General features: G+C 45.4%; 2 protein-coding genes and 1 long non-coding RNA gene across 3 annotated transcripts in view; 1 reads left to right on the forward strand and 2 right to left on the reverse strand.

Moving 5' to 3' along the window:
• LOC308470275 overlaps window positions 1-27,957 on the forward strand; it is a 56,254-nt gene that overhangs the window by 9,264 nt on the left and 19,033 nt on the right. The window lies entirely within an intron of this gene.
• On the reverse strand, window positions 33-27,936 carry LOC308469905 (uncharacterized protein; the record flags this gene model as incomplete). The annotated part of the gene is made up of 3 exons (XM_080992997.1): window positions 27,916-27,936; window positions 25,227-25,396; window positions 33-1,150 (listed from the first exon to the last, which is right to left on the reverse strand). The coding sequence occupies exons 2-3, from the start codon at window positions 25,324-25,326 to the stop codon at window positions 33-35; spliced, it is 1,218 nt and encodes a 405-aa protein (XP_080849123.1). The 5' UTR covers window positions 25,327-25,396; window positions 27,916-27,936.
• LOC308471939 (uncharacterized protein) lies at window positions 7,604-19,856 on the reverse strand (the record flags this gene model as incomplete). Its single annotated transcript, XM_080996257.1, has 4 exons — window positions 19,740-19,856; window positions 18,484-19,638; window positions 7,829-7,898; window positions 7,604-7,715 (listed from the first exon to the last, which is right to left on the reverse strand). The coding sequence occupies exons 1-4, from the start codon at window positions 19,831-19,833 to the stop codon at window positions 7,604-7,606; spliced, it is 1,431 nt and encodes a 476-aa protein (XP_080852383.1). The 5' UTR covers window positions 19,834-19,856.

A 27,957-nucleotide genomic window follows, 5' to 3' on the forward strand; every position in this document is an offset into this window, starting at 1 on the left:
AGACTGAAGCTCTTCCCACATTTTAAGCATTGTTATGGTTTCTCCCCTGTATGAATTCTTTGATGGGAAGTGAGACTGGAACTTTGACTGAAGCTCTTTCCACATTCAAAGCACTGATATGGTTTCTCCCCCGTATGAAGTTTTTGATGCAAACTAAGACCCTGCATGTACCTGAAGCTCTTTCCACATTCCAGGCATGGATGTGGTTTCTCCCCTGTATGAATTCTTTGATGGGAAGTGAGATGGATCCCCTGGCTGAAGCTCTTTCCACATTCAAAGCACTGATATGGTTTCTCCCCCGTATGAAGTTTTTGATGCAAATGAAGACCCTTCATGTACCTGAAGCTCTTTCCACATTCCAGGCATGGATATGGTTTCTCCCCTGTGTGAATTCTTTGATGGGAAGTAAGCTGCCACCTCTTACGGAAGCTTTTTCCACATTCCAAGCACTGATATGGTTTCTCGCCTGTATGGACTCTTTGATGGGAAGTGAGATCACCTCTCTGACGAAAGCTCTTTCCACATTCCAAGCACTGATAGGGTTTCTCCCCTGTATGAATTCTGTGATGGGAAGTGAGTTGCACCCTCTGACTGAAGCTCTTTCCACATTCCAAGCACTGATATGGTTTCTCCCCTGTATGGACTCTTTGATGGGAAGTGAGATTCTGACGGTGACTGAAGCTCTTTCCACACTCAAGGCATTGAAAGGATTTCTCCCCTGTATTAATTCTTTGATGGGAAGTGAGACCATCCTTCCGACTGAAGCTCTTTCCACATTCCAAGCACTGATAGGGTTTCTCCCCTGTATGAATTCTGTTATGGGAAGTGAGTTGCACCCTCTGACTGAAGCTCTTTCCACATTCCAAGCACTGATATGGTTTCTCCCCTGTATGGACTCTTTGATGGCAAGTGAGATTCTGACGGTGACTGAAGCTCTTCCCACATTCTCTGCACTGATACAATTTCTCTCCGCTGTTAGTTCTTTCATGTGAAGAGATTCTATCCCTCCGAACAAAGCTCTTTCCTTGATGTGAGGTGGACTGGGGGCTCTGGCAGATGTTCTCTCCGCACTTTGTATATTTATCTGACTTCTCTGCTATGTGAATTCTGTTGTGGTCCCCCTTGTTCTTCCCTTCCAATTCATCACCATCTGCAATGAAGAGAGAAGCTAATTAGAGCCTCAGGAAGAACAAAGTTAATGAATGCTTGTGATAGAGGAGGAACTGAAGAGAGTTAGACGTGAGCCCTTACTATAGTTTTCACTGTTGGCTGGTATTAACTGACATATTCCTTGGTTTTTATCTGGGATAAATTTTGTTTGGCTCAATCTTGGAATCCACTCCATCTCCAATTTCCCTTAAAGCTCTGAGGCTGACATTTAAGAAGGCCTGGCCAGTTCAGACAACCTGGTCATTGCTTTAAAAGGCATGACTAGATGAAAAAAAATTGCAGAGAAAACAGTGTTGGTCTCCATCCAAATAGTGGAGGTTCATCACATAGAGGTATGTATTGCTCCTCGAGAACACAGATATCTTGGACTTGGAAGGTTTTAATAATGTATTTGGATGGCATGCATATTTATGGTATGATAAGGTTAAAGCGCACAAAGCTTTTAAAAATCACATTGTTAGGAAAGCATTATACAATGTCTGGATCAGATATAAAGACTTGTTGGAAAATAAAACCCCAAGGTGGTTGTCGCCAATGGAGGCTAAAGCTGTGAAAAAACTCAATATGGATGCTAAATGGCCAAGATATTGGGAAATTTTGGAACAAGAGGTTGCAGGATCCGTCTCTTTCATCCTTCCTGAGGAGTAAAGAAGCAAAAACAAGCTGCAGGGTCCTGGGAGAGAGGAAGAAGCAAAGGGGGCCTCAGAGGCCCTGCAGGGATTCTCTTGCCCTAGATATTCTCCTGCCCCTGGAGAAGCACAAATGGGGTAGCTCCTTCCCAAGAGAAGCCCCATTTCTAAACATCTCCAGTGATTCCAATTTCTTCTGTATGCTCCTCACCCCACTTGTAAGCCTGGCACGGTCTGCACAGTAGTGACCTGGGAGTAGATTCCCTTGAACTCAGTGGGGATAACTGACAGAAGTTGGTACAAAAACCAGTCACCGTCCTGTCCCCAAGGCTGAAAACCGTAACCCCAGAGCATGGGCAGAAAAGAGCAGAGTAGATATTACATGTAGGTGCCCCCATGCTAGGTGCTTCGTATGCAGAGCCCTGTTCACAATCTTTGAGCTCTCTCATCACAAGCCAGGCAGATGTTGTGGCCGTATCTGCCTCTGTAAGGAGTTGCATGGGGATCCAATCTGTATGTGGAAGCAGAGGAGCTGGTGATGCCACATTTTTGAAATATCATGAGACTAATACACCCCTCCTCCTTAGATATCGTCTGTGCTTATACACCATCTTCGCAAGTCTTCGGTCTTGAAATGTGGTCCCCACCCTGGCATGGAGGCCTTCAAAGTATAGATCTTCCACATGTCCTAAATCTGTAGTGTTCTTAAGAACACCAGGCATGTATATCCTCCAAAAACTCCAGAGCTAAGCTTTATGCTCCTCTTGTGACAAGATTCCCAAAGGCTTAGGGTAGCTTGATAGAACTAGTATACTTTGAGAAAGCACCAATTTCCAATTCTTGTTTATCAAAACCCACAGACACTCTGCTAGATTTTTTTTGTAAAGGTTTTACAAGGACCTATCAGGACACAGGTGGCGCTGTGGTCTAAACCAATGAGCCTAGGGCTTACCAATCAAAAGGTTAGCGGTTCGAATCCCCATGACGGGGTGAGCTCCCATTGCTCGTTCCCAGCTCCTGCCAACCTAGCAGTTCAAAAGCACGTCAAAGTACTAGTAGATAAATAGGTACTGCTCCGGCGGGAAGGTAAATGGCTGGGCTCAGGGCGGCTAACACCAACATCACAGTAAAAACATAATGGGGGGGGGACCCAATTTAAATTACAGGTTAAAATGCAATTTAAAATGCAGCCTTGTTTTAAAAGTAGCCGATAAATCAAGACCATAAGGGGAGGGAAACATAAGGGTCAGACTGAGTCCAAACCTAAGGCCAAGCGGAACAGCTCTGTCTTGCAGGCCCTGCGGAAAGATGTCAAGTCCCGCAGGGCCCTAGTCGCTTGTGACAGAACATTCCACCAAGTCGGGGCCAGTACTAAAAAGGCCCTAGTTGAGACCAACCTAACCACCCTGCGACCTGGGACCTTCAAAATGCTGTCATTTGTGGACCTTAAGGGAGCCAGTGTGGTGTAGTGGTTAAGAGCAGTAGATTCGTAATCTGGAGAACCGGGAAAGAAAGGAAAGAAGGGGTGAGGGAAGACTTACCGTATTTTTCGCCCTATACGATGCACTTTGCCCCCTCCAAAAATGAACGGGAAATGTGTGTGCATCCTATGGGGCGAGTGCAGGCTTTCGCTGAAGCCTGGAGACCAAGAGGGGTCGGTGCGCACCAACCCCTCTTGCTCTCCAGGCTTCAAGAAGCTATCCGCAAGCCTGGAGAGCCCGGCGGGAGTTGCGCAACCTCGCCTTCGCTCCCGGACCCGTTCTGGGGGTTGGGGTCGGGGGAAGCTCGGGCTTTCTGAGAGCCAGTGTGGTGTAGTGGTTAAGAACTGTAGTCTCGTCTCCGCTCCTCCACATGCAGCTGCTGGGTGACCTTGGGCTAGTCACACTTTTCTGAAGTCTCTCAGCCTCACTCACCTCACAGAGTGTTTGTTGTGGGGGAGGAAGGGAAAGGAGAATGTTAGCCGCTTTGAGACTCCTTCGGGTAGTGATAAAGCGGGATATCAAATCCAAACTCTTCTTCTTCTGCGGGGCATACCAAGAGAGGCAGTCCCGTAGGTACATGGGTCCTAGGTCGCATAGGGCTTTAAAGGTCAAAACCAGCACCTTAAACCTGACCCTGTACTCCACCGGGAGCCAGTGAAGTTGGTAAAGCACTGGATGAATGTGATCCCGTGGCAAGGACCCCGTAAGCACACTAACCAGTGTAGCTAACTGATACTGATAAAACAGATGTATAGAACTTATAAGCTTATCCACAGGTGTGGGAAATAACAAATAATTAAGGACAATGTAAGAAAATTGAAAGGTACAGAGTATCAAATCTGGCATCACAACGCAAGCTGAAACCATAAAGTTACAGACTTTAAATAAAACAGTTGAAATCTAGCTCTGAATTCAAACCCCCTGGATGTGTGGATTTGAATAAATAAATCAACCTAGTTTCTTGTTGTCACAATAACCTCTCGTAATCTTTCCTGATCCCACGTTTTCTCTGGTTGACCCATAGAACCGTGTATAAATCTGTGTCTGAATGAAGGTATTTGATTAAGTGTTCAACTAGGGGTGCCTCTATTACTGCATTTCTTATACAGGATCGATGTTCACCTATACAAACACCTACCGCTTGTGTGGTGGATCCAATGTACAAGAAGTTGCAAGGACATATAATTAAATAAGATCCCGTGACACGAGTATTAGACAATGTAAGTAACTGAGCTCTGATCCACAAATATTACATTTACCTGTATGGATATTCTGACTAAAATTATTTGGTATGTATTCTTCATTTATTATTTATTCATTATTTAATTTGCAGGTTGCTCAGTATTATTTTTGTTGTCATTCATTGTATGTAATGTATTCAATTTCAACATCAGCTGACGAAGCTATACTGTCTTGGACATCATCCATTGAAAGGCGTCGTGGTGTTCCCCACCAGCAATCCATTACATTGACTACTTCTTGCTTATGGACCGATATATATATATATTATTTTGAAGTTAATGATTTTAATATAATTATCTTGAAATATTGGGAGGGTTGTTGTTGTTTATGCTGTTAACGATACTCCAATATATTTCACTTTATTCTTTATCACCAATCCACTCACTCTCTGTAATTCATTTTTTGACTGTGCATCCATGCTTTTCACTAACAACTTAGGTTCCCCTCTACTTATTTTAAAACCTGCAGCATTTCCAAGCAGCCTTATTGCTTCTAATACACTACTAAGAGGCTCCCCTAAAGATAATACCACATCATCTGCAGAGGACTTCAGTCTGTCATTTTGTTGCCCCACCCTCACCTCCTTTTATATCTGGAGTTTTCCTTATTCTTGATAATACATAGATAAATGTCCCCTTCTGTATCTTACATTTCTCTAAGACAGTATTATTCACAATCATGCTTGCCATGTGTCAGTATAGATTGTCTTATTTCCCTTTAGAAAAGTCTCTCCAATCCCTGGCTCCTGCGGGAGGGAGTTCCAGTTTTACCTACGCACTGTTGAAGTTATAACTTTAACGTAAATAAAGCACTCTGCAATGGAGACAAGACTGGGGGCGATGGGCAACCTGGGGACTCCAAAGGCTATGGGCTTGTTTTCTAATAGCAGCAGCTGCAGAGAAACTCCAGGATGGGGAACATCCTTGAAAGCTCACTCTGGGATCAGAGAGAGAAAATTTGGCAGACCTGCCACCCAGAGCCCCCTCCTTCTCCTCCCTGCATCGCCTCACCCCCTTCAGGACAAGATCTTGGGGTCCTTAAGGCGGCTTTCCACCCTCTCCTCTCAAGGAAGGCAGCTCCGTTCCCTTGAACCCTGGCAAGCCTAGTGCAGCCAGCTCAGCCCTCTGGCTCTCCCCTTTTCTCCACGGAGGAGCCCCAGGCGTGGCCCCTGCCCAGAGAGGCTTCCCTTGAGGCTCTGGGCTGGAGACCTGAGCTGATCTGGAGGAGGATCTGGCAGGGGGAAAGGCCGGCCTGGCAGGGGCTCCTCCACTGGAAGGGGCATTCTGGGCATGCCCTCCCCCCCAGACCCCTCCCTCCTTCCCCAAAGAGGATGCCAAGGAAGAGCAGAGCTGCAGACCCCCTGGAAACCCGCCCCCTCCCAGGCTTGGCAGAGAGGAATGGGGGGCAGGACCCTCTGCTCCCAGACTCGGGGGTCTCCCCCTGCAGCCCCGGGACCCCCTTCTCCCATGGGCACCCCAAGGGGGAAGAGAGAGGAGACTCACCGGGTTCTTCCCAGGAGGGAAACCGAGGCAGCGCGGGGAGGAGACAAGAGACAAAAGGCGGGACTGGGCACGGAGGGAGGGGATTCTGCTCTGGAGGACCCGCCCCGCCTCTCCACTTCCTGTCTTCTCTAGGACTCCGGCTCTGGTCGATTTAACCCTTCGCAAGCTGAGCACAGCCCCCTGGCTGACTGGCTGTCCTCCTTCCCTCCCAGAATCCGGGTGCTCCAGGGCATGTGCAGAGTTCTCTGTGATTCTCGGCTCAGATGCCGCTTAGTGCCCTGCCCCCAGATGGGTGGGCTATAAATAAAATAATAATAATGCTTCAGCTGGGTTCTGGGTTCAAGCCCCACTTTAGGCATCGCAAAGGGTTGGACTGGATGACCCTCGACCCCTCTGTGAATCTATTAAATGCAAACGTTTATGTTTCTGTTTTACAGGCGCAGCTGGAAGTGTACGTGGCGTCTGGGATGCAACATTGTCTTTTATCTGTTCCTTGTTTGTTACAGGAAGGGTATAAGGTGTGCTTTGAAAACAATGTTTGCACAATCTCCAAGGGAGGAAAGCAGCTGGTCAGTGTTGAAAAGGGGCAGAATAATCTCTTTGTTCTGGAAATGCCTCTGAAGGGTGAGGGGAATGCTGAGAGGGCACAAGCTATGCGTGCTACAGTTCCCACTCATGTTTCATGTGCGTGTGCTTGGCACAAAAAGATGGCACATGGGACCCTTGAAGACATTCAAATGTTGCAGGAGTGCACTAAGGGTTGCAAAATACAGGAGTGTGGCAGATCCCTAAATTGTAGGGCATGCAAAAGGGCAAAGGTAAAAGGGTGTAGTTATCCCAGGGTGGAGAGGGTAACCACAAAACCTTTTGAACTTGTGCACACAGACCTTTTTGGGCCCATGCAAAAGAGTCTGGGAGGGGCCAGGTATCTTCTGACGGTGCAGGATGATTTTAGCCAGGTTTCATGGTGCTTTGCTCTCAAATCGAAAGAAGATGCACCACAACTGATCAAAGATTGGATTGCAGAGGTGGAACTAAGGTTCTCCACCAAGGTGCAGGGGTTCAAGAGTGAACGATGTGCAGAGTTTACTGGGTCTGCTCTGCAAGGGTTCTTTCGCCAGAAAGGGATACGTCACAAGGTGACAGCTCCTCAGGAGAGGGGCGTGGCGGAGCTCAGATGTGACGCTCTGGTCCGAGCAACAGAGGTTTTGCTGTCAGACTCTGATTTGCCACAGAGCTTTTTTGGTAGGAAGCGACGAGAACTCTGACATTCACGGGGAATAGGTCCTACAACTCAGTGGTAGGTGATACCCCACATTTCGTACTCTACGGAGAGAAACCGCAGGTGCATTTCTTCCGTGCGTTTGGGTCAAAGGCTTTGGTGCCGGTACCAAAGGCGCAACAAAAGCAGGGTGGTCCTAAGTTCCAAAAGATGATCTTCTGTGGATATGAACCTGCAACCAAGGGATGGAGGTTTGCATATCCGGAAGGTGACCAGACCAAGCTTCTGGTCAGTAAACGTGCTGAGTTCTGTGAGCCAGATGGTAGGTCACAGTGCAATGCAAGGCATGATGTTCTCTCAGAATGCCTGTCTGAGGATGAGGATGAGGGAGAGCCAGGGGCTGAACCTGTTGGTGAAGACCAGGTCGATGACCAGGGTCAAGAACAGGGTGGGGCGTCTCCACAGGTTGCTAAAGGGGAGCCCAAGAGTGAGCCTGCGTCTCCTGTTAGTGTAATGCAGAGAATTCGAAGACGCTTTAAGTCAGATGGGGAATCCCGTGATGCAGAGGACACACTAGCTGACCACAGTGAGTCAGAGGAAGTACCTGAGTTTGTACCCAGGCGGTCCTCTCGAGCCACGAAGGGAATTCCACCTGACAGGTATCAGGCCACAGGTGTGTGGGTTGGTTTCGCACAGTGCGAACCTGGGAGTTGCGAGAAGGTTCCACAGTTGCCTGACAAGGACGCCAGGAAGGGGCGCAAGGCATTGGGAAGGGGACTGATCTCACAGAGGTCTGTAAAGGTAAACACCCAAGTCACCTCAGGACTGGATAGAAGAGGGGGTGTTGCTGGATTCAGAACTCACAGGGTTAAGGAGTTCTGAGTGACGTCTCTCCATTCCTGAGGCGTGACTAGAAGGAAGGAGTGGCTTTGCTCACTGCTTGTTTGTCTCTGCTGCCAAGAGAGACGGAAGCACAAAATGTGTGCTCTAAGCCCAGGGAAGTTCCGTAATTGTTTTACTGCCTGAATAAACACTGAGTTATAAACACACGGACGCCTAGGTGTGTTTGATCTGTTTACACCGCAAGTAACAGCAGGCTGCGTGGATACTCTGCTACTGTGGCTGACGGAAGACGGAGGACCAGCAGACGAGGCGCGAAGGAAGCATGCCGGGCTTCCATTCAAGCAGATGCGCCTAATTGGGGTCCAATCCAATTAGCCACGCTACGCTAATTTTCCAATAGTCATGCCCAGTGCCCTCAAGCAGACCCTGCCATTTTGTTTCTGCCCCCACCCAGGAGACACCTGGAAGAATCTGCCCTGGAGTCCGAGTTGCCCCTGGATGTTGAGGCTGGCCTGGTCTTCCAGGTCCTGGGTCTGGAGACCCCCACCCTTAAAATAAAAACCAGGCCCCCTTCCCATCCTTGCTTCTCATTCACCTTGAAGCACCTCTAAATTCAGCCTCACTGTGATATACCCATTTCACAGGCGCCACAACTGAGGCTGGGAAACTGCACCCTTTTCACTGTGAGGCTGATGCAGCATTTCCCAACCTGGGCATGAGTTAATCATCTAAATGTCATAGACCAAATGGAGCAAACAGCACGCAGACCTAGTGGTGGGGGGGAAAAATCCTTAAATAAGAGAAACGGGGGAATGATTAATGGACTTCAATGTCTGTACACTAATGCACAAAGCATGGGAAATAAACAAGATGAGCTTGAGCTCTTGGTACAGCAAACTAAATATGACATAATAGGCATCACTGAAACCTGGTGGGATAAGTCCCACGATTGGAATGTAATAATGGAGGGATACAATCTATTTCAGAGAAACAGACCAGACAAGAAAGGAGGAGGAGTGGCGTTATATGTCAGGGATGTGTATACCTGTGAAGAGATCCAAGATTTAGAACCTCAAAGCCAAAGTGAGAGCATTTGGGTCAAAATTAAGGGAGAGAAGAATAACAGTGACCTCATTGTGGGAGTTTACTATAGATCCCCAAGCCAAACGGAGGACATAGATGATGCCTTCCTGGAACAGATGGCCAAGCATGCAAAAGGAAGGGAGATAGTAGTAATGGGGGACTTCAATTACCCAGATATTTGTTGGATGTCAAACTCAGCCAAGAGCATAAGGTCAAACAGATTCCTCACTGGCCTTGCAGACAACTTCATTGTCCAGAAAGTGGGAGAAGCAACAAGAGGAGCAGCCATTTTAGATCTGGTCCTAACCAATGTCGATGACCTGGTTAGTGGGGTAGAAGTGGAAGGATCATTAGGCGCAAGTGATCATGCTCTTCTGAAGTTTACTATACAGCGGAAAGGAGCAGCCAAGCATACTAGGACTCAATTTCTTGACTTTAAGAAAGCCGACTTCATAAAACTTAGGGAAGTGCTGGGTGAGATCCCATGGAGAGTAATACTAAAAGGAAAGGGAGTTCATGATGGCTGGGAGTTTGTTAAGAGGGAGATAGTAAAAGCACAACTTCAGGCAATACCATTGAGACGGAAACATGGAAGGTGCCTAAAGAAGCCAGGGTGGCTATCTAAAGAACTTTTAACTGAGTTAAGATTAAAAAAGGATGTGTACAAAAAATGGAAAAGGGGGGAAACCACCAAAGAGGAATTCAAACAAATAGCCAGCACGTGTAGACACAAAGTCAGAAAAGCTAAAGCACAGAATGAACTCAGGCTTGCTAGAGAGGTTAAAAGCAACAAAAAAGGCTTTTATGGGTATGTTCGTAGCAAAAGGAAGAACAAAGAAACAGTGGGGTCACTCAGAGGAGAAGATGGTGAAATGCAAACAGGGGACACAGAAAGGGCTGAACTCCTCAATGCCTTCTTTGCCTCAGTCTTCTCCGATAAGGAAAACAATGCCCGACCTGAAGAATTTGGAGCAAATGATTCAGCAGAGGAAACACGGCCCAGAATAACTAAGGAGATAGTACAAGAATACTTGGCTAGTTTAGATGTATTCAAGTCTCCAGGGCCAGATGAACTGCATCCAAGAGTATTAAAAGAACTGGCAGATGTGATCTCAGAACCACTGGCAGTCATCTTTGAGAATTCCTGGAGAACAGGCGAAGTCCCGGTAGACTGGAGGAGGGCAAATGTTGTCCCTATTTTCAAAAAGGGGAAAAGAGAGGACCCAAATAATTACCGCCCAGTCAGTCTGACATCAATACCAGGGAAGATTCTGGAGCAGATCATTAAGCAAACAGTCTGTGAGCACCTAGAAAGGAAGGCTGTGATCACCAATAGTCAGCATGGATTTCTGAAAAATAAGTCATGTCAGACTAACCTGATCTCGTTTTTTGACAGAATTACAAGCCTGGTAGATGAAGGGAACGCAGTGGATGTAGCCTACCTTGATTTCAGCAAGGCATTTGACAAGGTGCCCCATGATATTCTTGTAAAGAAGCTGGTAAAATGCGGTCTTGACTATGCTACCACTCAGTGGATTTGTAACTGGCTGACTGACCGAACCCAAAGGGTGCTCATCAATGGTTCCTCTTCATCCTGGAGAAGAGTGACTAGTGGGGTGCCGCAGGGATCTGTCTTGGGCCCAGTCTTATTCAACATCTTTATCAACGACTTGGATGATGGACTCAAGGGCATCCTGATCAAATTTGCAGATGACACCAAACTGGGAGGGGTGGCTAACACCCCAGAGGACAGGATCATACTTCAAAACGACCTTGACAGATTGGAGAACTGGGCCAAAACAAACAAGATGAATTATAACAGGGAGAAATGTAAAGTATTGCACTTGGGCAAAAAAAATGAGAGGCACAAATACAAGATGGGTGACACCTGGCTTGAGAGCAGTACATGTGAAAAGGATCTAGGAGTCTTGGTTGACCACAAACTTGACATGAGCCAACAGTGTGACGCGGCAGCTAAAAAAGCCAATGCAATTCTGGGCTGCATCAATAGGAGTATAGCATCTAGATCAAGGGAAGTAATAGTGCCACTGTATTCTGCTCTGGTCAGACCTCACCTGGAGTACTGTGTCCAGTTCTGGGCACCACAGTTCAAGAAGGACACTGACAAACTGGAACGTGTCCAGAGGAGGGCAACCAAAATGGTCAAAGGCCTGGAAACGATGCCTTATGAGGAACGGCTAAGGGAGCTGGGCATGTTTAGCCTGGAGAAGAGGAGGTTAAGGGGTGATATGATAGCCATGTTCAAATATATAAAAGGATGTCACATAGAGGAGGGAGAAAGGTTGTTTTCTGCTGCTCCAGAGAAGCGGACACGGAGCAATGGATCCAAACTGCAGGAAAGAAGATTCCACCTAAACATTAGGAAGAACTTCCTGACAGTAAGAGCTGTTCGACAGTGGAATTTGCTGCCAAGGAGTGTGGTGGAGTCTCCTTCTTTGGAGGTCTTTAAGCAGAGGCTTGACAACCATATGTCAGGAGTGCTCTGATGGTGTTTCCTGCTTGGCAGGGGGTTGGACTCGATGGCCCTTGTGGTCTCTTCCAACTCTATGGTTCTATGATTCTATGATTCTAATTATAATGCCCACACACACACACCCTTGATTTTTCTCCTTTCCAGCACTCCTGCGTTAAGAAGTAAAACGAAATTAAACAATTCTCCGGATCTTCAGTGTCAGCAAACACTGCTTCCCTGATCTCTGTTTTTAAACCACCAGTGTCAGAATTGCTTTCTTTGGAGGTTTTCCAAATGGAGGCTGGAAGGCCAAATGTCAGGGATTATTTATTGCAGGGGGTGGGACTAGATGTCCGTTGGGGTCCAACCTCACAGTTGTTTACTATTATTATTAGTTTCTTTTTAAAAGATCAGTGTTGAACAACACTAAACAACAGCAACACACTACAGTGGTACCTCGGGTTAAGTACTTACGGTAATTCGTTCTGGAGGTCCATTCTTAATGCCATCACCCCAGTATGACTCCCCTTTATCACACACACAGCCCAACAAGACAATGGAAAAAACCCACCTACAGCATACAAATCAATGTGGCTAACCTGATCCAAAACACCCACTCACCCCACTCACCCATGAAAACAAAGACCACCACAGCCAGCCACAAATGAACAACCACACCCTAGGCCAACCCCAACCTCTCTCATCACCAAAGGGACACAGGTGAACAGCAGAGAACCCGCACAAGCAATGCTGACACAAAACCCCACATATATTAAGTAAAATAGAAACATCGTCACCCGATGATCTGCCCTGGCGGCCCTGGCTTCCTCCTTGGAGGTCCCTTTAGAAGGAGAAGGGGTCCCAGGTCTCCATGGGGAAAATCGCCCTTGAGGCCTTCGGGGCCAATGCTTTTGCCTTTCAGGCTCCAGCCTCCTTCTTTATGGTGGGATCCCATGCAGACGTTCCCAGGTTTACTAAGGATCCCTTGAAAAAGATGGGCTCTGCTTCGGCATGTTGTGCCCTCCCCCCGCCCCAACCATCTGTAAACTGAACTGTAAACACTAAGAAAAAATGTATTGCTGATTCATTTTTTGAATGTTTTAAATAGTTTCTACCAATAATTATATTCAATCTCATTATAAATCACTTTCAATTTTTTTAAAAAAAATCCTGTCATGTATATGTAGTAGAAATTCAAAAAGAGGTTCCCAGACTGGAGGTTATCCACACAGAAACCCCCCCAAAAAAGGAGGGAGTCTCCAGGTGGAAAGATAGGCCTTTATTGAAATACAAATGTTCCTTCAAAGAACCACATACTTATAGAATACATACATTTACATTTGCACAGTACATATACACAATACGTTATTTTCCTAACATAAAGCATACCTACATTACTCTATATTATGCCTACCTATACTATACATACCAACACATCTACCCCACATGAACACCCACAAACTGACTTGACTTCCAGCCGTTCTTGTTACACTACTTTATTTTTCCAATTGCCTTAAACACATTTCATTATTTCTTTAATCTCTTCTTCTATCTTAACTTTACTCTCCTTTCACTCTAATCATGTTCTGGATTCACTCAATATCTGTCAAAAGTTCGACTTTTTCCACATAGCTTTTGATGTCTTCCTTAAAGATAGCCCACTCCTTATTCACTTTTTCAACATGTTGTAAATATTTTCCCAGAATCCCACTATCTCTTTGCACTCCCACCCCATGTGTAGAAAGGTTCCCGCCCCGTTGTTGTATCTCCAACAAACATCACTACAGTTTTTATACATTTTTGCCAGTCTAACCAGGGTCAAGTACCATCTGTATAGCATTTTCGTTACATTCTCTCTTAAATTGTAGCATGCCGTAAATTTACCGTAATATCCCTGTCTCACAGTAGTTGGCTCATCATATTTTCCCCTAAATCCTGGGCCTACTTTACCATCGCTGTCTTCACTTGCTCCTCCTTTACCTCCCATTCTAGGAGCAAATCATATAGTTTGGAAATATGTTTACTTTTAGATTGGAGTAAGTACTCATCCAATCTTGAAATTTCTTTCTCAAATCCTTTTTCTTCCTCTTTTGTCATCTCTGATTATACAATGATTTCCTTATAAAACCCATGTGGACTCTCTCCTTTCCATCTATTAGGTATGCATGCCATCCAAATTGAGTTCCTACTTCCTCCAGATCTAACACATCAGTGTCCTTTAACTTAATCCACTCCCTTAAGCAGGTCAGACCTGCTGCAGCATGATATAATTCCAGGTCAGGTAGGTCAAATCCGCCTCTCTTTCTCCGATCAATAAGTAATTTATATTTTATTGTAGGTGTTTTTTGGATGGAATGGCAAATTGCACATCATTCCTATTCACCAATCAAAGGATCACAGCAATCTTTTTTTTTTACTTCAATTTTTTATCGGTTTTCACAAAATTATAAACAAACACATAAAACAAACATAAATCATAACCGTATTAAAAATTACACTTATTAACATTGTTAAGTGCCTTCCTCGCTTCCCCTTGGTTGAATTTCAATGCATATCCTTTTAAGGGTTTTCCAAATCACAGTTCTTATAAATTTTAACTTGAACATTAACATCCTTAGATCTTTTCATTTTGAAATTACACCTATTAATTCATCACTAAAGCACAGAATGAACTCAGGCTTGCTAGAGAGGTTAAAAGCAACAAAAAAGGCTTTTATGGGTATGTTCGTAGCAAAAGGAAGAACAAAGAAGCAGTGGGGTCACTCAGAGGAGAAGATGGTGAAATGCAAACAGGGGACACAGAAAGGGCTGAACTCCTCAATGCCTTCTTTGCCTCAGTCTTCTCCGATAAGGAAAACAATGCCCGACCTGAAGAATTTGGAGCAAATGATTCAGCAGAGGAAACACGGCCCAGAATAACTAAGGAGATAGTACAAGAATACTTGGCTAGTTTAGATGTATTCAAGTCTCCAGGGCCAGATGAACTGCATCCAAGAGTATTAAAAGAACTGGCAGATGTGATCTCAGAACCACTGGCAGTCATCTTTGAGAATTCCTGGAGAACAGGCGAAGTCCCGGTAGACTGGAGGAGGGCAAATGTTGTCCCTATTTTCAAAAAGGGGAAAAGAGAGGACCCAAATAATTACCGCCCAGTCAGTCTGACATCAATACCAGGGAAGATTCTGGAGCAGATCATTAAGCAAACAGTCTGTGAGCACCTCGAAAGGAATGCTATGATCACCAATAGTCAGCATGGATTTCTGAAAAATAAGTCATGTCAGACTAACCTGATCTCGTTTTTTGACAGAATTACAAGCCTGGTAGATGAAGGGAACGCAGTGGATGTAGCCTACCTTGATTTCAGCAAGGCATTTGACAAGGTGCCCCATGATATTCTTGTAAAGAAGCTGGTAAAATGCGGACTTGACTATGCTACCACTCAGTGGATTTGTAACTGGCTGACTGACCGAACCCAAAGGGTGCTCATCAATGGTTCCTCTTCATCCTGGAGAAGAGTGACTAGTGGGGTGCCGCAGGGTTCTGTCTTGGGCCCGGTCTTATTCAACATCTTTATCAACGACTTGGATGATGGACTCAAGGGCATCCTGATCAAATTTGCAGATGACACCAAACTGGGAGGGGTGGCTAACACCCCAGAGGACAGGATCATACTTCAAAACGACCTTGACAGATTAGAGAACTGGGCCAAAACAAACAAGATGAATTTTAATAGGGAGAAATGTAAAGTATTGCACTTGGGCAAAAACAATGAGAGGCACAAATACAAGATGGGTGACACCTGGCTTGAGAGCAGTACATGTGAAAAGGATCTAGGAGTCTTGGTTGACCACAAACTTGACATGAGCCAACAGTGTGACACGGCAGCTAAAAAAGCCAATGCAATTCTGGGCTGCATCAATAGGAATATTGCATCTAGATCAAGGGAAGTAATAGTGCCACTGTATTCTGCTCTGGTCAGACCTCACCTGGAGTACTGTGTCCAGTTCTGGGCACCACAGTTCAAGAAGGACACTGACAAACTGGAACGTGTCCAGAGGAGGGCAACCAAAATGGTCAAAGGCCTGGAAACGATGCCTTATGAAGAACAGCTAAGGGAGCTGGGCATGTTTAGCCTGGAGAAGAGGAGGTTAAGGGGTGATATGATAGCCATGTTCAAATATATAAAAGGATGTCACAAAGAGGAGGGAGAAAGGTTGTTTTCTGCTGCTCCAGAGAAGCGGACACGGAGCAATGGATCCAAACTACAAGAAAGAAGATTCCACCTAAACATTAGGAAGAACTTCCTGACAGTAAGAGCTGTTCGACAGTGGAATTTGCTGCCAAGGAGTGTGGTGGAGTCTCCTTCTTTGGAGGTCTTTAAGCAGAGGCTTGACAACCATATGTCAGGAGTGCTCTGATGGTGTTTCCTGCTTGGCAGGGGGTTGGACTCGATGGCCCTTGTGGTCTCTTCCAACTCTATGATTCTATGATTCTTCTATGATTCTATGATCACTTAACTTATATAAAATCCTAAGTCGATTAAGTATCTGCAAGCTGATTCCAATTCATCTAACTTGACATATTTAACTAAATAATCATTAAATTTAGTCCATTCTTCCTGATATGCCTCCTCCTTCTGGTCGCGGACTCTTCCGGTTAGGTTGGCTGGCTCCAAAAAACCCATCATCTTCAAGGATCGCAGCAATCTTAATAGTTGCAGCCCAATGTCATCATCCTGAACTAACCAAAATCATTTGGCTCTTCAGATAACCCCTCATCATATCATGTGACGACATATAACAATTTTTTTGTCTTTCTTTTTAAGACTTTGGCTAATATTCCTATTCACTAAATGTCTTCCAAAGTCCTCTTTCATCCATCTACAAAAGAGTTCAAGATAAATCACAATTGCCATGCCTGGCTGATTCTCTTTTCATGCACACAACTCCCACTTTATTCGTTTCAGGGTTCTGGAACAGACATTTGCTACATACAGTACCTAAAGCAGCTTGTTCTGTTCCATCAAATGTAGGCAGGCACAGGCCTTTTCAATGAAGCTAGGCCATAGGCTTAAAAGAAATCAGAATCATCCAAATGCAGTTTTATGGAATTGTTATTTTCTACAACGTATACATGTTATGAAAGGGCTGTCACCTGCAGGATGGAGCAAGGTGTTCAGGATGGAGCAATGGCTTCAAGTTACAAGAAAGGAGATTCCAGCTAAACCTCAGGAAATACTTTAGGACAGGAAGAGTTCTTCCAGAGTGGAACAGACTCCCTTGGTAGGTGCTGGACTCTCCTTCCATGGAGTTTTTAAAGCAGAGGTTGGATGACCATCTGTCTTGGATGAGATTCCTGACTTGCAGGGGGCAGGACCAGGTGACACCCAGGTTCCCTTCCTGTGGGACAATCATAATAAGAGTCATATTGTACTATCTGAGTGGTTAAGATTTGAAGGCTGGGCTGGGGGGGTGGAATGTAGGGAAAGTGCCATCTTGCTAAAGGGGAGGGAAAAGGCTGGGTACTAAATACAGCTGGGTTTATCCAGGAGTGCATATTCTGAGTAATTATTGCTACAGTGGAACGATCACTCAGGGTGGGAGACAGGGAGAAGAGGGGGCACCCAGGGGAGCGCTGGGGGAGCCTGCCTTTCTATGTGTCGACAAATGATATGATACAAATGTGATAAAGGGTATTTTTAGTTATTTTCCCATGCCCTTTCTCTTTTCTATACAAATGCGTTTTGTAAGGGTTGTTCAATAATGTTTGTGTTATTATTTTTCTTTTGGTTTTCCCTCTGTATGAATTCTTTGATGGGAAGTGAGTATATTTTTCCAATTGAAGCTCTTTCCACATTCACAGCACTGATATGGTTTCTGACCTGTATGAGTTCTTTGATGGGTCATGAGATAGGAACTGTGATGAAAGCTCTTTCCACACTCATGGCATTGAAAGGGTTTCCCCCCTGTATGAATTCTTTGATGGGAAGTGAGCTTGGCTCGCTCCCGGAAGCGCTTTCCACATTCCAAGCACTGATATGGTTTCTCGCCTGTATGGACTCTTTGATGGGAAGTGAGATGTGCACTTTGACTAAAGCGCTTTCCACATTCCAAGCACTGATATGGTTTCTCGCCTGTATGGACTCTTTGATGGGAAGTGAGATCACCTCTCTGACGAAAGCTCTTTCCACATTCCAAGCACTGATAGGGTTTCTCCCGTGTATGAACTCTATGGTCCATAGTTAGATTGGAACTTTGACTGAAGCTCTTTCCGCATTCTAAGCATTGATAGGGTTTCTTCCCTGTATGAATTCTTTGATGGGAAGTGAGACTGGAACTGTGACGAAAGCTCTTTCCACACTCAAGGCATTGAAAGGGTTTCTCCCCTGTATGAATTCTTTGATGGAAAGTGAGACTTTTCTTCCAGGTGAAGCTCTTTCCACATTCCAAGCACTGATAGGGTTTCCTTCCTGTATGAATTCTTTGGTGCAAAGTGAGATTGTACCTGAGACTGAAGCTCTTCCCACATTTTAAGCATTGATATGGTTTCTCCCCTGTATGAATTCTTTGGTGCAAAGTGAGATTGTGCCTGAGACTGAAGCTCTTCCCACATTTTAAGCATTGATATGGTTTCTCCCCTGTATGAATTCTTTGATGAGAAGTGAGATGGGCCCCCTGGCTGAAGCTCTTTCCACATTCAAAGCACTGATAGGGTTTCTCCCCCGTATGAAGTTTTTGATGCAAACTAAGACACTGCATATACCCGAAGCTCTTTCCACATTCCAGGCATGGATATGGTTTCTCGCCTGTATGGACTCTTTGATGGGAAGTGAGATCACCTCTCTGACGAAAGCTCTTTCCACATTCCAAGCACTGATATGGTTTCTCGCCTGTATGGACTCTTTGATGGGAAGTGAGTGTACCTCTCTGACGAAAGCTCTTTCCACATTCCAAGCACTGATAGGGTTTCTCCCCTGTATGAATTCTGTTATGGGAAGTGAGACCATCCTTCTGACTGAAGCTCTTTCCACATTCTAAGCACTGATAGGGTTTCTTCCCTGTATGTATTATTTGATGGGAAGTGAGATGTGCACTTTGACTAAAGCGCTTTCCACATTCCAAGCACTGATAGGGTTTCTCCCCTGTATGAATTCTTTGATGGCAAGTGAGAATCTCTCTGTGACTGAAGCTCTTCCCACATTTCAAGCACTGATAGGGTTTCTCCCGTGTATGGACTCTTTGATGAGAAGTTAGATTGCAACTTTGACTGAAGCTCTTTCCGCATTCTAAGCATTGATAGGGTTTCTTCCCTGTATGAATTCTTTGATGGGAAGTGAGACTGGAACTGTGACGAAAGCTCTTTCCACACTCAAGGCATTGAAAAGGTTTCTCCCCTGTATGAATTCTTTGATGGATACTGAGACCATCCTTCCGATTAAAGCTCTTTCCGCATTCTAAGCACTGATAGGGTTTCTCCCCTTTATGAATTCCTTGATGGGAAGTGAGACTGGAACTGTGACGAAAGCTCTTTCCACACTCAAGGCATTGAAAGGGTTTCTCCCCTGTATGAATTCTTTGATGGATACTGAGACCATCTTTCCGATTGAAGCTCTTTCCACACTTTAAGCACTCATAGGGTTTCTCCCCTGTATGAATTATTTGATGGGAAGTGAGCTGTTCTTTCCGACTGAAGTTATTTCCACATTCCAAGCACTGATAGGGTTTCTCCCCTGTATGAACTCTTTGATGGCAAGTGAGATTCTGACGGTGACTGAAGCTCTTCCCACATTCTCTGCACTGATACAATTTCTCTCCGCTGTTAGTTCTTTCATGTGAAGAGATTCTATCCCTCCGAACAAAGCTCTTTCCTTGATGTGAGGTGGAATGGGGGCTCTGGCAGATGTTCTCTCCACACTTTGTATATTTATCTGACTTCTCTGCTATGTGAATTCTGTTGTGGTCCCCCTTGGTCTTCCCTTCCAATTCATCACCATCTGCAATGAAGAGAGAAGCTAATTAGAGCCTCAGGAAGAACAAAGTTAATGAATGCTTGTGATAGAGGAGGAACTGAAGAGAGTTAGATGTGAGCCCTTACTATAGTTTTCACTGTTGGCTGGTATTAACTGACATATTGCTTGGTTTTTATCTGGGATAGATTTTGTTTGGCTCAATCCTAGAATCCACTCCATCTCCAATTTCCCTTAAAGCTCTGAGGCTGTCATTTAAGACTGGCCAGTTCAGACAACCTAGTCATTGCTTTAAAAGGCATGACTAGATGAAAAAAATTTGCAGAGAAAAGAGTGTTGGTCTCCATCCAAATAGTGGAGGTTCATCACATAGAGGTATGTATGGAATTTCAAAACCGAAGTTACTTGCTTAATTTCAAAACAGGTATTATGATCCCACAGGAAGTGTTACCAAGAGGGTCCATGACCCCATGATTCTCCTCCTTGACTTCCTTATGCAGAGCTCTCTGGTCAAGATCCAGCAAATTGTCCGTGAAACAAACAGCAACATCTTCACCTGCACACTCCCCACCAGCTGTTGCCTCAATCTAAATTTGGTCTAAATTTTAATTTATACCTAAATCACTCTCTTCAGTTTGAACCCCACTCCCATTTTCAAGAGTAGACTAACTCTGTATTGTTTCATTGGTGACAAAAGAGGAAAAGTGACTAACTCACTCTTAATCTAAACACAACAGCCGCAAGAGCTCCTGACTAGGCATTCAGCTATGCAATGTTGAATGTTCTCTGTTCTCTCCTGTTTCCCTTTTTTTCTTTCAATTTAAACCAATTCAGGAACCCAGAACTCATACACTGACCACTAATGGTGAACCATATGCTAGAGATACTTGGTCTACATATTTGTATATTAGTCCTATGATCCTTGTTTTTAAAGGCAAATAAAAAGTTATTCCTCCCTTCATGGATCATTGCCTTGCCGTGGCGAAGGGGCTTGAATAACTCAGAGAAGCTATGAGCTATGCCGTGCAGGGCGACCCAAGATGGACAGGTCATAGTGGAGAGTTTTGACCAAACGTGATCCACCTGGAGCAGGAACCGGCAAGCCACTCAAGTATCCCTGCCAAGAAAACTCCATGGAGGGGACTTCCGGGGTGGCACCAACGGAAATGGCGGTCTCCCTCTGAACTGGAGGGGAAGCTCCGCGGGAAATGGGTCTTCTCCGCTACGGCGAAGCGGGGACCCTTTCAGAAATCACAGGCGGAAGAAGCCTGTGACCATGGGACTCGGCGGGCACCTTTAGCGCCCCCCCAACTCGCGAAAGAACCCACGAACGGGCTCCGAAGTGAAGAGGGGGAAGTGGCGCGGTGCTGTGAGTCAACTGCTATTTCCGTGGAGCGAAGCCGCATAGCTGTTGCCGGAGGAGCGCTGCCTTTTTCCTGGGACAATTTGGACTCTAAAATAAGCACCCGTGAGTAATTAGAATCTTGAACAATTGGACATTAAATAAGGATTAACGAGCAGAAAAGAATTGGATTTTAAAATATTTTTTTCTATTTGGTACGGAGCGGGAAGGTCTAAACAGGAAGTCAGCCTTCCGTTCCTTTGTAAACAGAACAAAGCAAAGACTATCTAAACTAGAGCTAAGAAAATCGTCTTTAAAGGATTGGATTCCATCATTTATAATTGTGCAACCCCCCTTTTTTGACAGAAGAAGGGGGAGGACTATCTTTGGATTGTTCAAAGTGAGTTTAAGCAAAGTAATTTTCCTCCGTCCTGATACTGGAGCAGGGGTGTCAGGACCGACGTTTGAAGTTCATTGACCAGAAACAAGTGGTTTTGACAGATAGTGAAAAGAAGAGAAACATAGTGATTCCATCGTCCCTCTTCGCATTTGAAAGGAACAAATTTTGACAAAGTATCTTAAAAGGGGAAATTTTGTTGCGAGAACAAATAGAAGTTTTCCCCCTAGAGGGAGACTGTGAAACTGTAACTAACTCCAGGGAGCCGGCAGCTGTTATAGATTACGATCGTGGGAACAGGCATCTGACCTTGCAGAACAATGTATTCAGAAACCTTGTTGTGTGCCCTTTACAAAACAAATGCCCTACTGGAACAATTACATGAAAAAGTGAAATGGATGAAGACTTCGGTCAGAAATTTGGGACAAGCATTGGGAAACTTTGAACAGGCAGTGGGAAAATATGTGGAGCCCACTCAGGAATCACATCAAGAGTGTGTTTTGACAGATCAGGCCCAACAGGAATATGAGTTTTCGGATTGGACAAATGATCCTGGGAAAAGCCAGATTTGGAAAGAAAATGTCTGGTTTGGTCTGGAAATGGGGGGCTGGATGGATCCCCCAATGCTGGGATGTCTGGACTTTTCAAATATGGTAATGAGCCGTGAGATGTTTGGGACTGTGTGGGATCTTAACCTTGGAGGGCTTCTGAAATATGCTATTAAATACCACATGGAATTTAAGGTTGAATATGGAAAAGGGGCTGATATGTCGAGAAGGGCTGAAAATACTGTTAAGCTGGAGTTATCACGAGCAGGAGACAAGGGAAAATATAGCTACGAACATGAAGAAGAGTCGCGGAAGGGGCAAGGAAGAGATTTGAGGGCGTCAGATATAAGGTTGCCAGGTTAATGAGCTAGATTGATGTGATAATGAGGACTGACAAAGCCTGGAAGATCAGACTTATTTGTATTTTTCTTTTTTGTTTTTTTTTCTCTCTTTTTATTAGAAGTGTTTTATAATAATTGATGAGCATTAGAAAAATGCTGGAATGGAATTACTTGGTTTTAGTAAAAATGTTGAAAGAATTATGAAAGAATGTTATAAGCTGGTATGGACAAGATTTAAGTTTTAAGATTTAAGATTTATCTTATTATAGAAAGGTAAGATTAAGATTGTTTAGGGTAATGCAATGACAGAATTTTTTATAATATGGAAAGGATTTGCTGGGATAATTAATAACTAGGATACAAAGAAAGGAAGGAGGAGGAGGTCTAAGAAAGAAGGTGATGACAGTTGAGGATTTGGAAATAATGAATTTGTTTTTTCCCCTTTTTGTAATTGTTTTTAATTGTTTTAATTGTTTGTGTGGTATTGTTGAATTTTTTCTTTTTTCCTATCTATATGGTGGGAGGGTTTTGTCTTTCTTCTTTTTTTAACTTGCCAATTATTTTTGTATTTTTCTTTGCTTTTATTTCATTTTGTAATATTTTGAAAATCTCAATAAATATTATTTTTTTTAAAAAAGAAAACTCCATGGAGAAAGACAACAGGCATACAGTGGTGCCTCGCAAGACGAAATTAATCCGTTCAACGAGTCTCTTCGTCTAGCGGTTTTTTCGTCTTGCAAAGCAAGACCATTGACGGCTTAGCGGATTAGCGCTATTAGCGGCTTTTAGCGGCTTAGCGGATCAGCTGATAAGCGGCTTAGCGGCTTAGAAAAAGGGGGGAAAGGGAAAAAACCCGCAGGAACTCGCAAGACATTTTCGTTTTGCGAAGCAAGCCCATAGGGAAATTCGTTTTGCGAAGTGCCTCCAAAACGGAAAACCCTTTCGTCTAGCGGGTTTTCCGTCTTGCGAGGCGTTCGTCTTGTGGGGCACCACTGTATAAAAGTTATGACGCTGGAAGATGAGCCCCTCAGGTCGGAAGGCGTCCAACATGCTACTGAGGAAGAGCGGAGGACAAGTACAAGTATATTCAGAGCTGATGAAGCAGCTGGGCCAAAGCCGAAAGGACACTCAGTTGCGGATATGCCTGGAAGCGAAAGGAAAGTCCAATGCTGTAAAGAAAAATATTGCATAGGAACCTGGAATGTAAGAACCGTGAACCTTGGTAAGTTGGATGTGGTCAAAAATGAGATGGCAAGAATAAATATTGACATCCTGGGCATCAGTGAACAAAAATGGACAGGAATGGGCGAATTCAGTTCGGATGACCATCATATCTACTACTGTGGGCAAGAATCCCGTAAAAGAAATGGAGTGGCCCTCATAGTCAATAAAAGAGTGGCGAAAGCTGTACTGAGATGCAATCTCAAAAATGATAGAATGATCTCAATACAAATCTAAGGCAGACCTTTTAACATCACAGTAATCCAGGTTTATGCACCAACCACTGGTGCTGAAGAAACTGAAATTGACCAATTCTATGATGACTTACAACACCTTATAGAAATGACACCAAACAAGGATGTTCTTCTCATTATAGGGGATTGGAATGCTAAAGTAGGGACTCAAGAGATAAAAGGAACAGCTGGCAAGTTTGTCCTTAGAGTTCCAAACAAAGCAGGGGAAAGGCTGATAGAGTTCTGCCAAGAGAACAAGCTGGTCATCACAAACACTCTTTTCCAACAACACAAGAGACGACTCTACACATCGACATCACCAGATGAGCAGCATCAAAATCAGATTGATTATATTCTCTGCAGCCAAAGATGGAGAAGCTCTATACAAGTCAGCAAAAACAAGACCTGGAGCTGACTGTGGCTCAGATCATCAGCTTCTTATAGCAAAATTCAAGCTTAAACTGAAGAAAGTAGGAAAAACCACTGGGCCGGTAAGATACAATCTAAATCAAATCCCTTATGAATACACAGTGGAAGCAAAGAACAGGTTTAAGGTTTTAGATTTGGTGGACAGAGTGCCTGAAGAACTATGGATGGAGGCTCGTAACATTATACAGGAGGCAGCAACTAAAACCATCCCAATGAAAAAGAAATGCAAGAAAGCAAAGTGGTTGCCCAACGAGGCCTTACAAATAGCGGGGGAGAGAAGGCAAGCAAAATGCGTGGGAGATAGTGAAAAATACAGGAAATTGAATGCAGATTTCCAAAAAATAGCAAGGAGAGACAAGAAGGCCTTCTTAAACGAGCAATGCAAAGAAATAGAGGAAAACAATAGAATGGGAAAAACCAGAGGTCTGTTCAAGAAAATTGGAGATATGAAAGGAACATTTCGTACAAAGATTACCATAATAAAAGACAAAAGTGGTAAGGACCTAACAGAAGCAGAAGACATGAAGAAGAGGTGGCAAGAATACACAGAGGAATTATACCAGAAAGATATGGATGCCTCGTACACACCAGGTAGTGTGGTTGCTGACCTGCCGATACAGCGTCAGGGCTCCGGGAATCACGGCAAGCCTCTTCACACCCGGCTGGTCCCCTCGACACCCCACTACCCTTGGGGCTTTTTGGGGGGGTGTCTAACCCTGGCACTCACCCCCACTGCTCAAAAGCCCCGGTAACAGTCGTCTTTTAGATGGACGACTCACTCCGCCTTGCCATTTCCCTTCGCAGACAAATCGGAAGCCCAGGATCAGGTTACTTTCAAGAGTCATGACTTCTAATGCTGCCTGAAGGATTGGTAAGTTGTCTGACACTGGTAGAGCATTCAATCACGGTACTGGTTTTAGACATTTTGAGCTGCCAATACATTGTGGTGGTCGGGGAGCTGTGATGTATTCCTAGCTCAAATTGCCTGCAGATGTCAAAGGTGCAGACAGGCAGGTGGAGGAGCCCGAAATGGTGCCCCCCGAGCAAGCCCCAATACCTCTCCGGTTCCATCCATGTCCCCATCTCCCCTCCCCTGGAACTCACCAGATCTCTCTGAGGTCCCTGGGAGGGAACGCTCAGAGGTTGTGAGGAGGGATGCAGGAGACAACCTGACCAGGTCCACCGTCCATCTTCCCCCTTCCATCCTTACGAGCTTTGCAGGATCTCTTTCATCCTTCCTGAGCAGTCAAGAAGCGAAAACAAGCTGCAGGGTCCTGGGAGAGAGGAAGAAACAAAGGGAGCCTCAGAGGCCCTGCAGGGATTCTCTTGCCCTAGATATTCTCCTGCCCCTGGAGAAGCATAAATGGGGCAGCCCCTTCTCAAGAGAAGCCCCATTTCTAAACATCTCCAGTGATTCCAATTTCTTCCGTATGCTCCTCACCCCACTTGCAAGCCTGGCATGGTCTGCACAGTAGTGACCTGAGAGTAGATCCCATTGAACTCAGTGGGGATAACTGACAGAACTTGGTAAAAAAAAACAGTCACCGTCCTGTCCGCAAGCCTGAAAACTGAAACCCCAGAGCATGGGCAGAAAAGAGCAGAGTAGATATTACATGTAGGTGCCCCCATGCTAGGTGCTTTCTATGGAGAGCCCTGTTCACAATCTTTGAGCTCTCTCATCACAAGCCAGACAGATGTTGTAGCCGTAACCACCTCTGTCAAGAGTTGCACGGGGACCAAATCTGTATGTGGAAGCAGAGGAGCCATTTTCGCAAGACTACAGTCCCAAAATGTGGCCCCCACCCTGGCACGGAAGCAATCAAAGTATAGATCTTCCACATGTCCTAAATCTGCAGTGTTCTTAAGAACAACAGGCATGTATATCCTCCAAAAACTCCAGAGGTGAGCTTTACGCTCCTCTTGTGGCAAGATTCCCAAAGGCTTAGGGTAGCTTGATAGAACTAGTCTATTTTGAGATAGCACCAATGTCTCCTGTTAGTAGTAGGAGCCACACAATGACTGATAATCCCTCTTTCGTCCCAGAAGGTGGGGAGTAGGTGTCGTTTATCCTTGCTTTATTCTTCTTGATAATACATAAATAAATGTCCCCTTCTGTATCTTACATTTTTCTAAGAGAGTATTATTCACAATCATGCTTGCCATGTATAGATTATTTCCCTTTAGAAAAGTCTCTCCAATCCCTGGCTCCTGCGGGAGGGAGTTCCAGTTTTACCTATGCACTGTGGAAGTTGTAAGTTTAATGTACCGTATTTTCCCCTCTATAACACGCAGATTTTTTCTCCTAAAAAGGAAGGGGAAATGTCTGTGCGTGTTATTGAGCGAATGTGTGGTCCCTGGAGCCAAATGGCAAAAAAAATCAGGCAAAAATCAAATCGCGCGTCTCGGAGAAGGGAAACCTGAAAAGAGGAAGCGACTGCTTTCCTGCATTCTGCCTCAGGGTCTTACTGCCCACCCACCTCTGTTTCCTTGCTGTGTTTGCTCAAACGGAACAAAGAGCAGGGAAAGCCCCTCCCCTCCAGGCAAGCAGAGGGGAAAGCAGAGTGTCGGGAAAGCAGAGGGGAAAGCTGCTGAAAACATGCAGGAGGGAGGGAGAGAGAGAGAGCGCGCGAGCTGGCTGGCTTGGGTGGGTAGGTGAGGGAAAACTTTTGCCTTCCTTTCCTCCCTCCCGTTATACCCCTCTCCTGAATTCCTAGCCAGCTGCTTCTCTGCACACCCCTCTCGTGCTCCTTGTCCATTCTGTGTTTTTCCCTCCCTCCCCACTTAAAATGTGGTTAAAAAGCATGGATCCACATGGATCCTCAGGATCTTTGCATTGGGTCACCCCAAATTCACCATCAGATCACATAGCATGTCCATGGCTACAGCCTGCCCCCCAAAAATCACGCACCCACTGTTGCCTGGGGCTGCAATGGTGCAAAAACGTGGTTACAAAGCATGGATCCACAGGGATTCTCAGGATTTTTGCATTGGGTCACCCCAAATTCACCACCAGATCACATGTCTGTGGCCACAGCATGAAGCACAAAAATGATACATCCACTGTTTCATTCAGAATGTTTTTTCCCTTGTTTTCCTCCTCTAAAAACGATGTGCGTGTTATGGTCAGGTGCGTGTTATAGAGCGAAAAATACGGTAAATAAAACATTCTGCAACAGCAGCAGCTGCAGAGAAACTCCGGGATGGGGAACATCCTTGAAAGCTCACTCTGGGATCAGAGAGAGAAACGTTGGCAGACCTGCCACCCAGAGCCCCCTCCTTCTCCTCCCTGCATCGCCTCACCCCCTTCAGGACAAGATCTTGGGGTCCTTAAGGCGGCTTTCCACCCTCTCCTCTGAAGGAAGGCAGTTCCGTTCCCTTGAACCCTGGCAAGCCTAGTGCAGCCAGCTCAGCCCTCTGGCTCTCCCCTTTTCTCCACGGAGGAGCCCCAGGCTTGGCTCCTGCCCAGAGAGGCTTCCCTTGAGGCTCTGGGCTGGAGACCTGAGCTGATCTGGAGGAGGATCTGCCCGGGGGAAAGGCCGGCCTGGCAGGGGCTCCTCCACTGGAAGGGGCATTCTGGGCATGCCCTCCCCCCCCAGACCCCTCCCTCCTTCCCCAAAGAGGATGCCAAGGACGAGCAGAGCTGCAGTCCCCTTGGAAACTCGCCCCCTCCCAGGCTTGGCAGAGAGGAGTGGGGGGCAGGACCCTCTGCTCCCAGACTTGGGGGTCTCCCCCTGCAGTCCCGGGACCACCTTCTCCCATGGGCACCCCAAGGGGGAAGAGAGAGGAGACTCACCCGATTCTTCCCAGGAGGGAAACCGAGGCAGCGCGGGGAGGA

The sequence above is a fragment of the Podarcis pityusensis genome (genome assembly GCF_964106645.2).
Source record: "Podarcis pityusensis genome assembly, chromosome: 2".
Taxonomy (NCBI): domain Eukaryota; kingdom Metazoa; phylum Chordata; class Lepidosauria; order Squamata; family Lacertidae; genus Podarcis; species Podarcis pityusensis.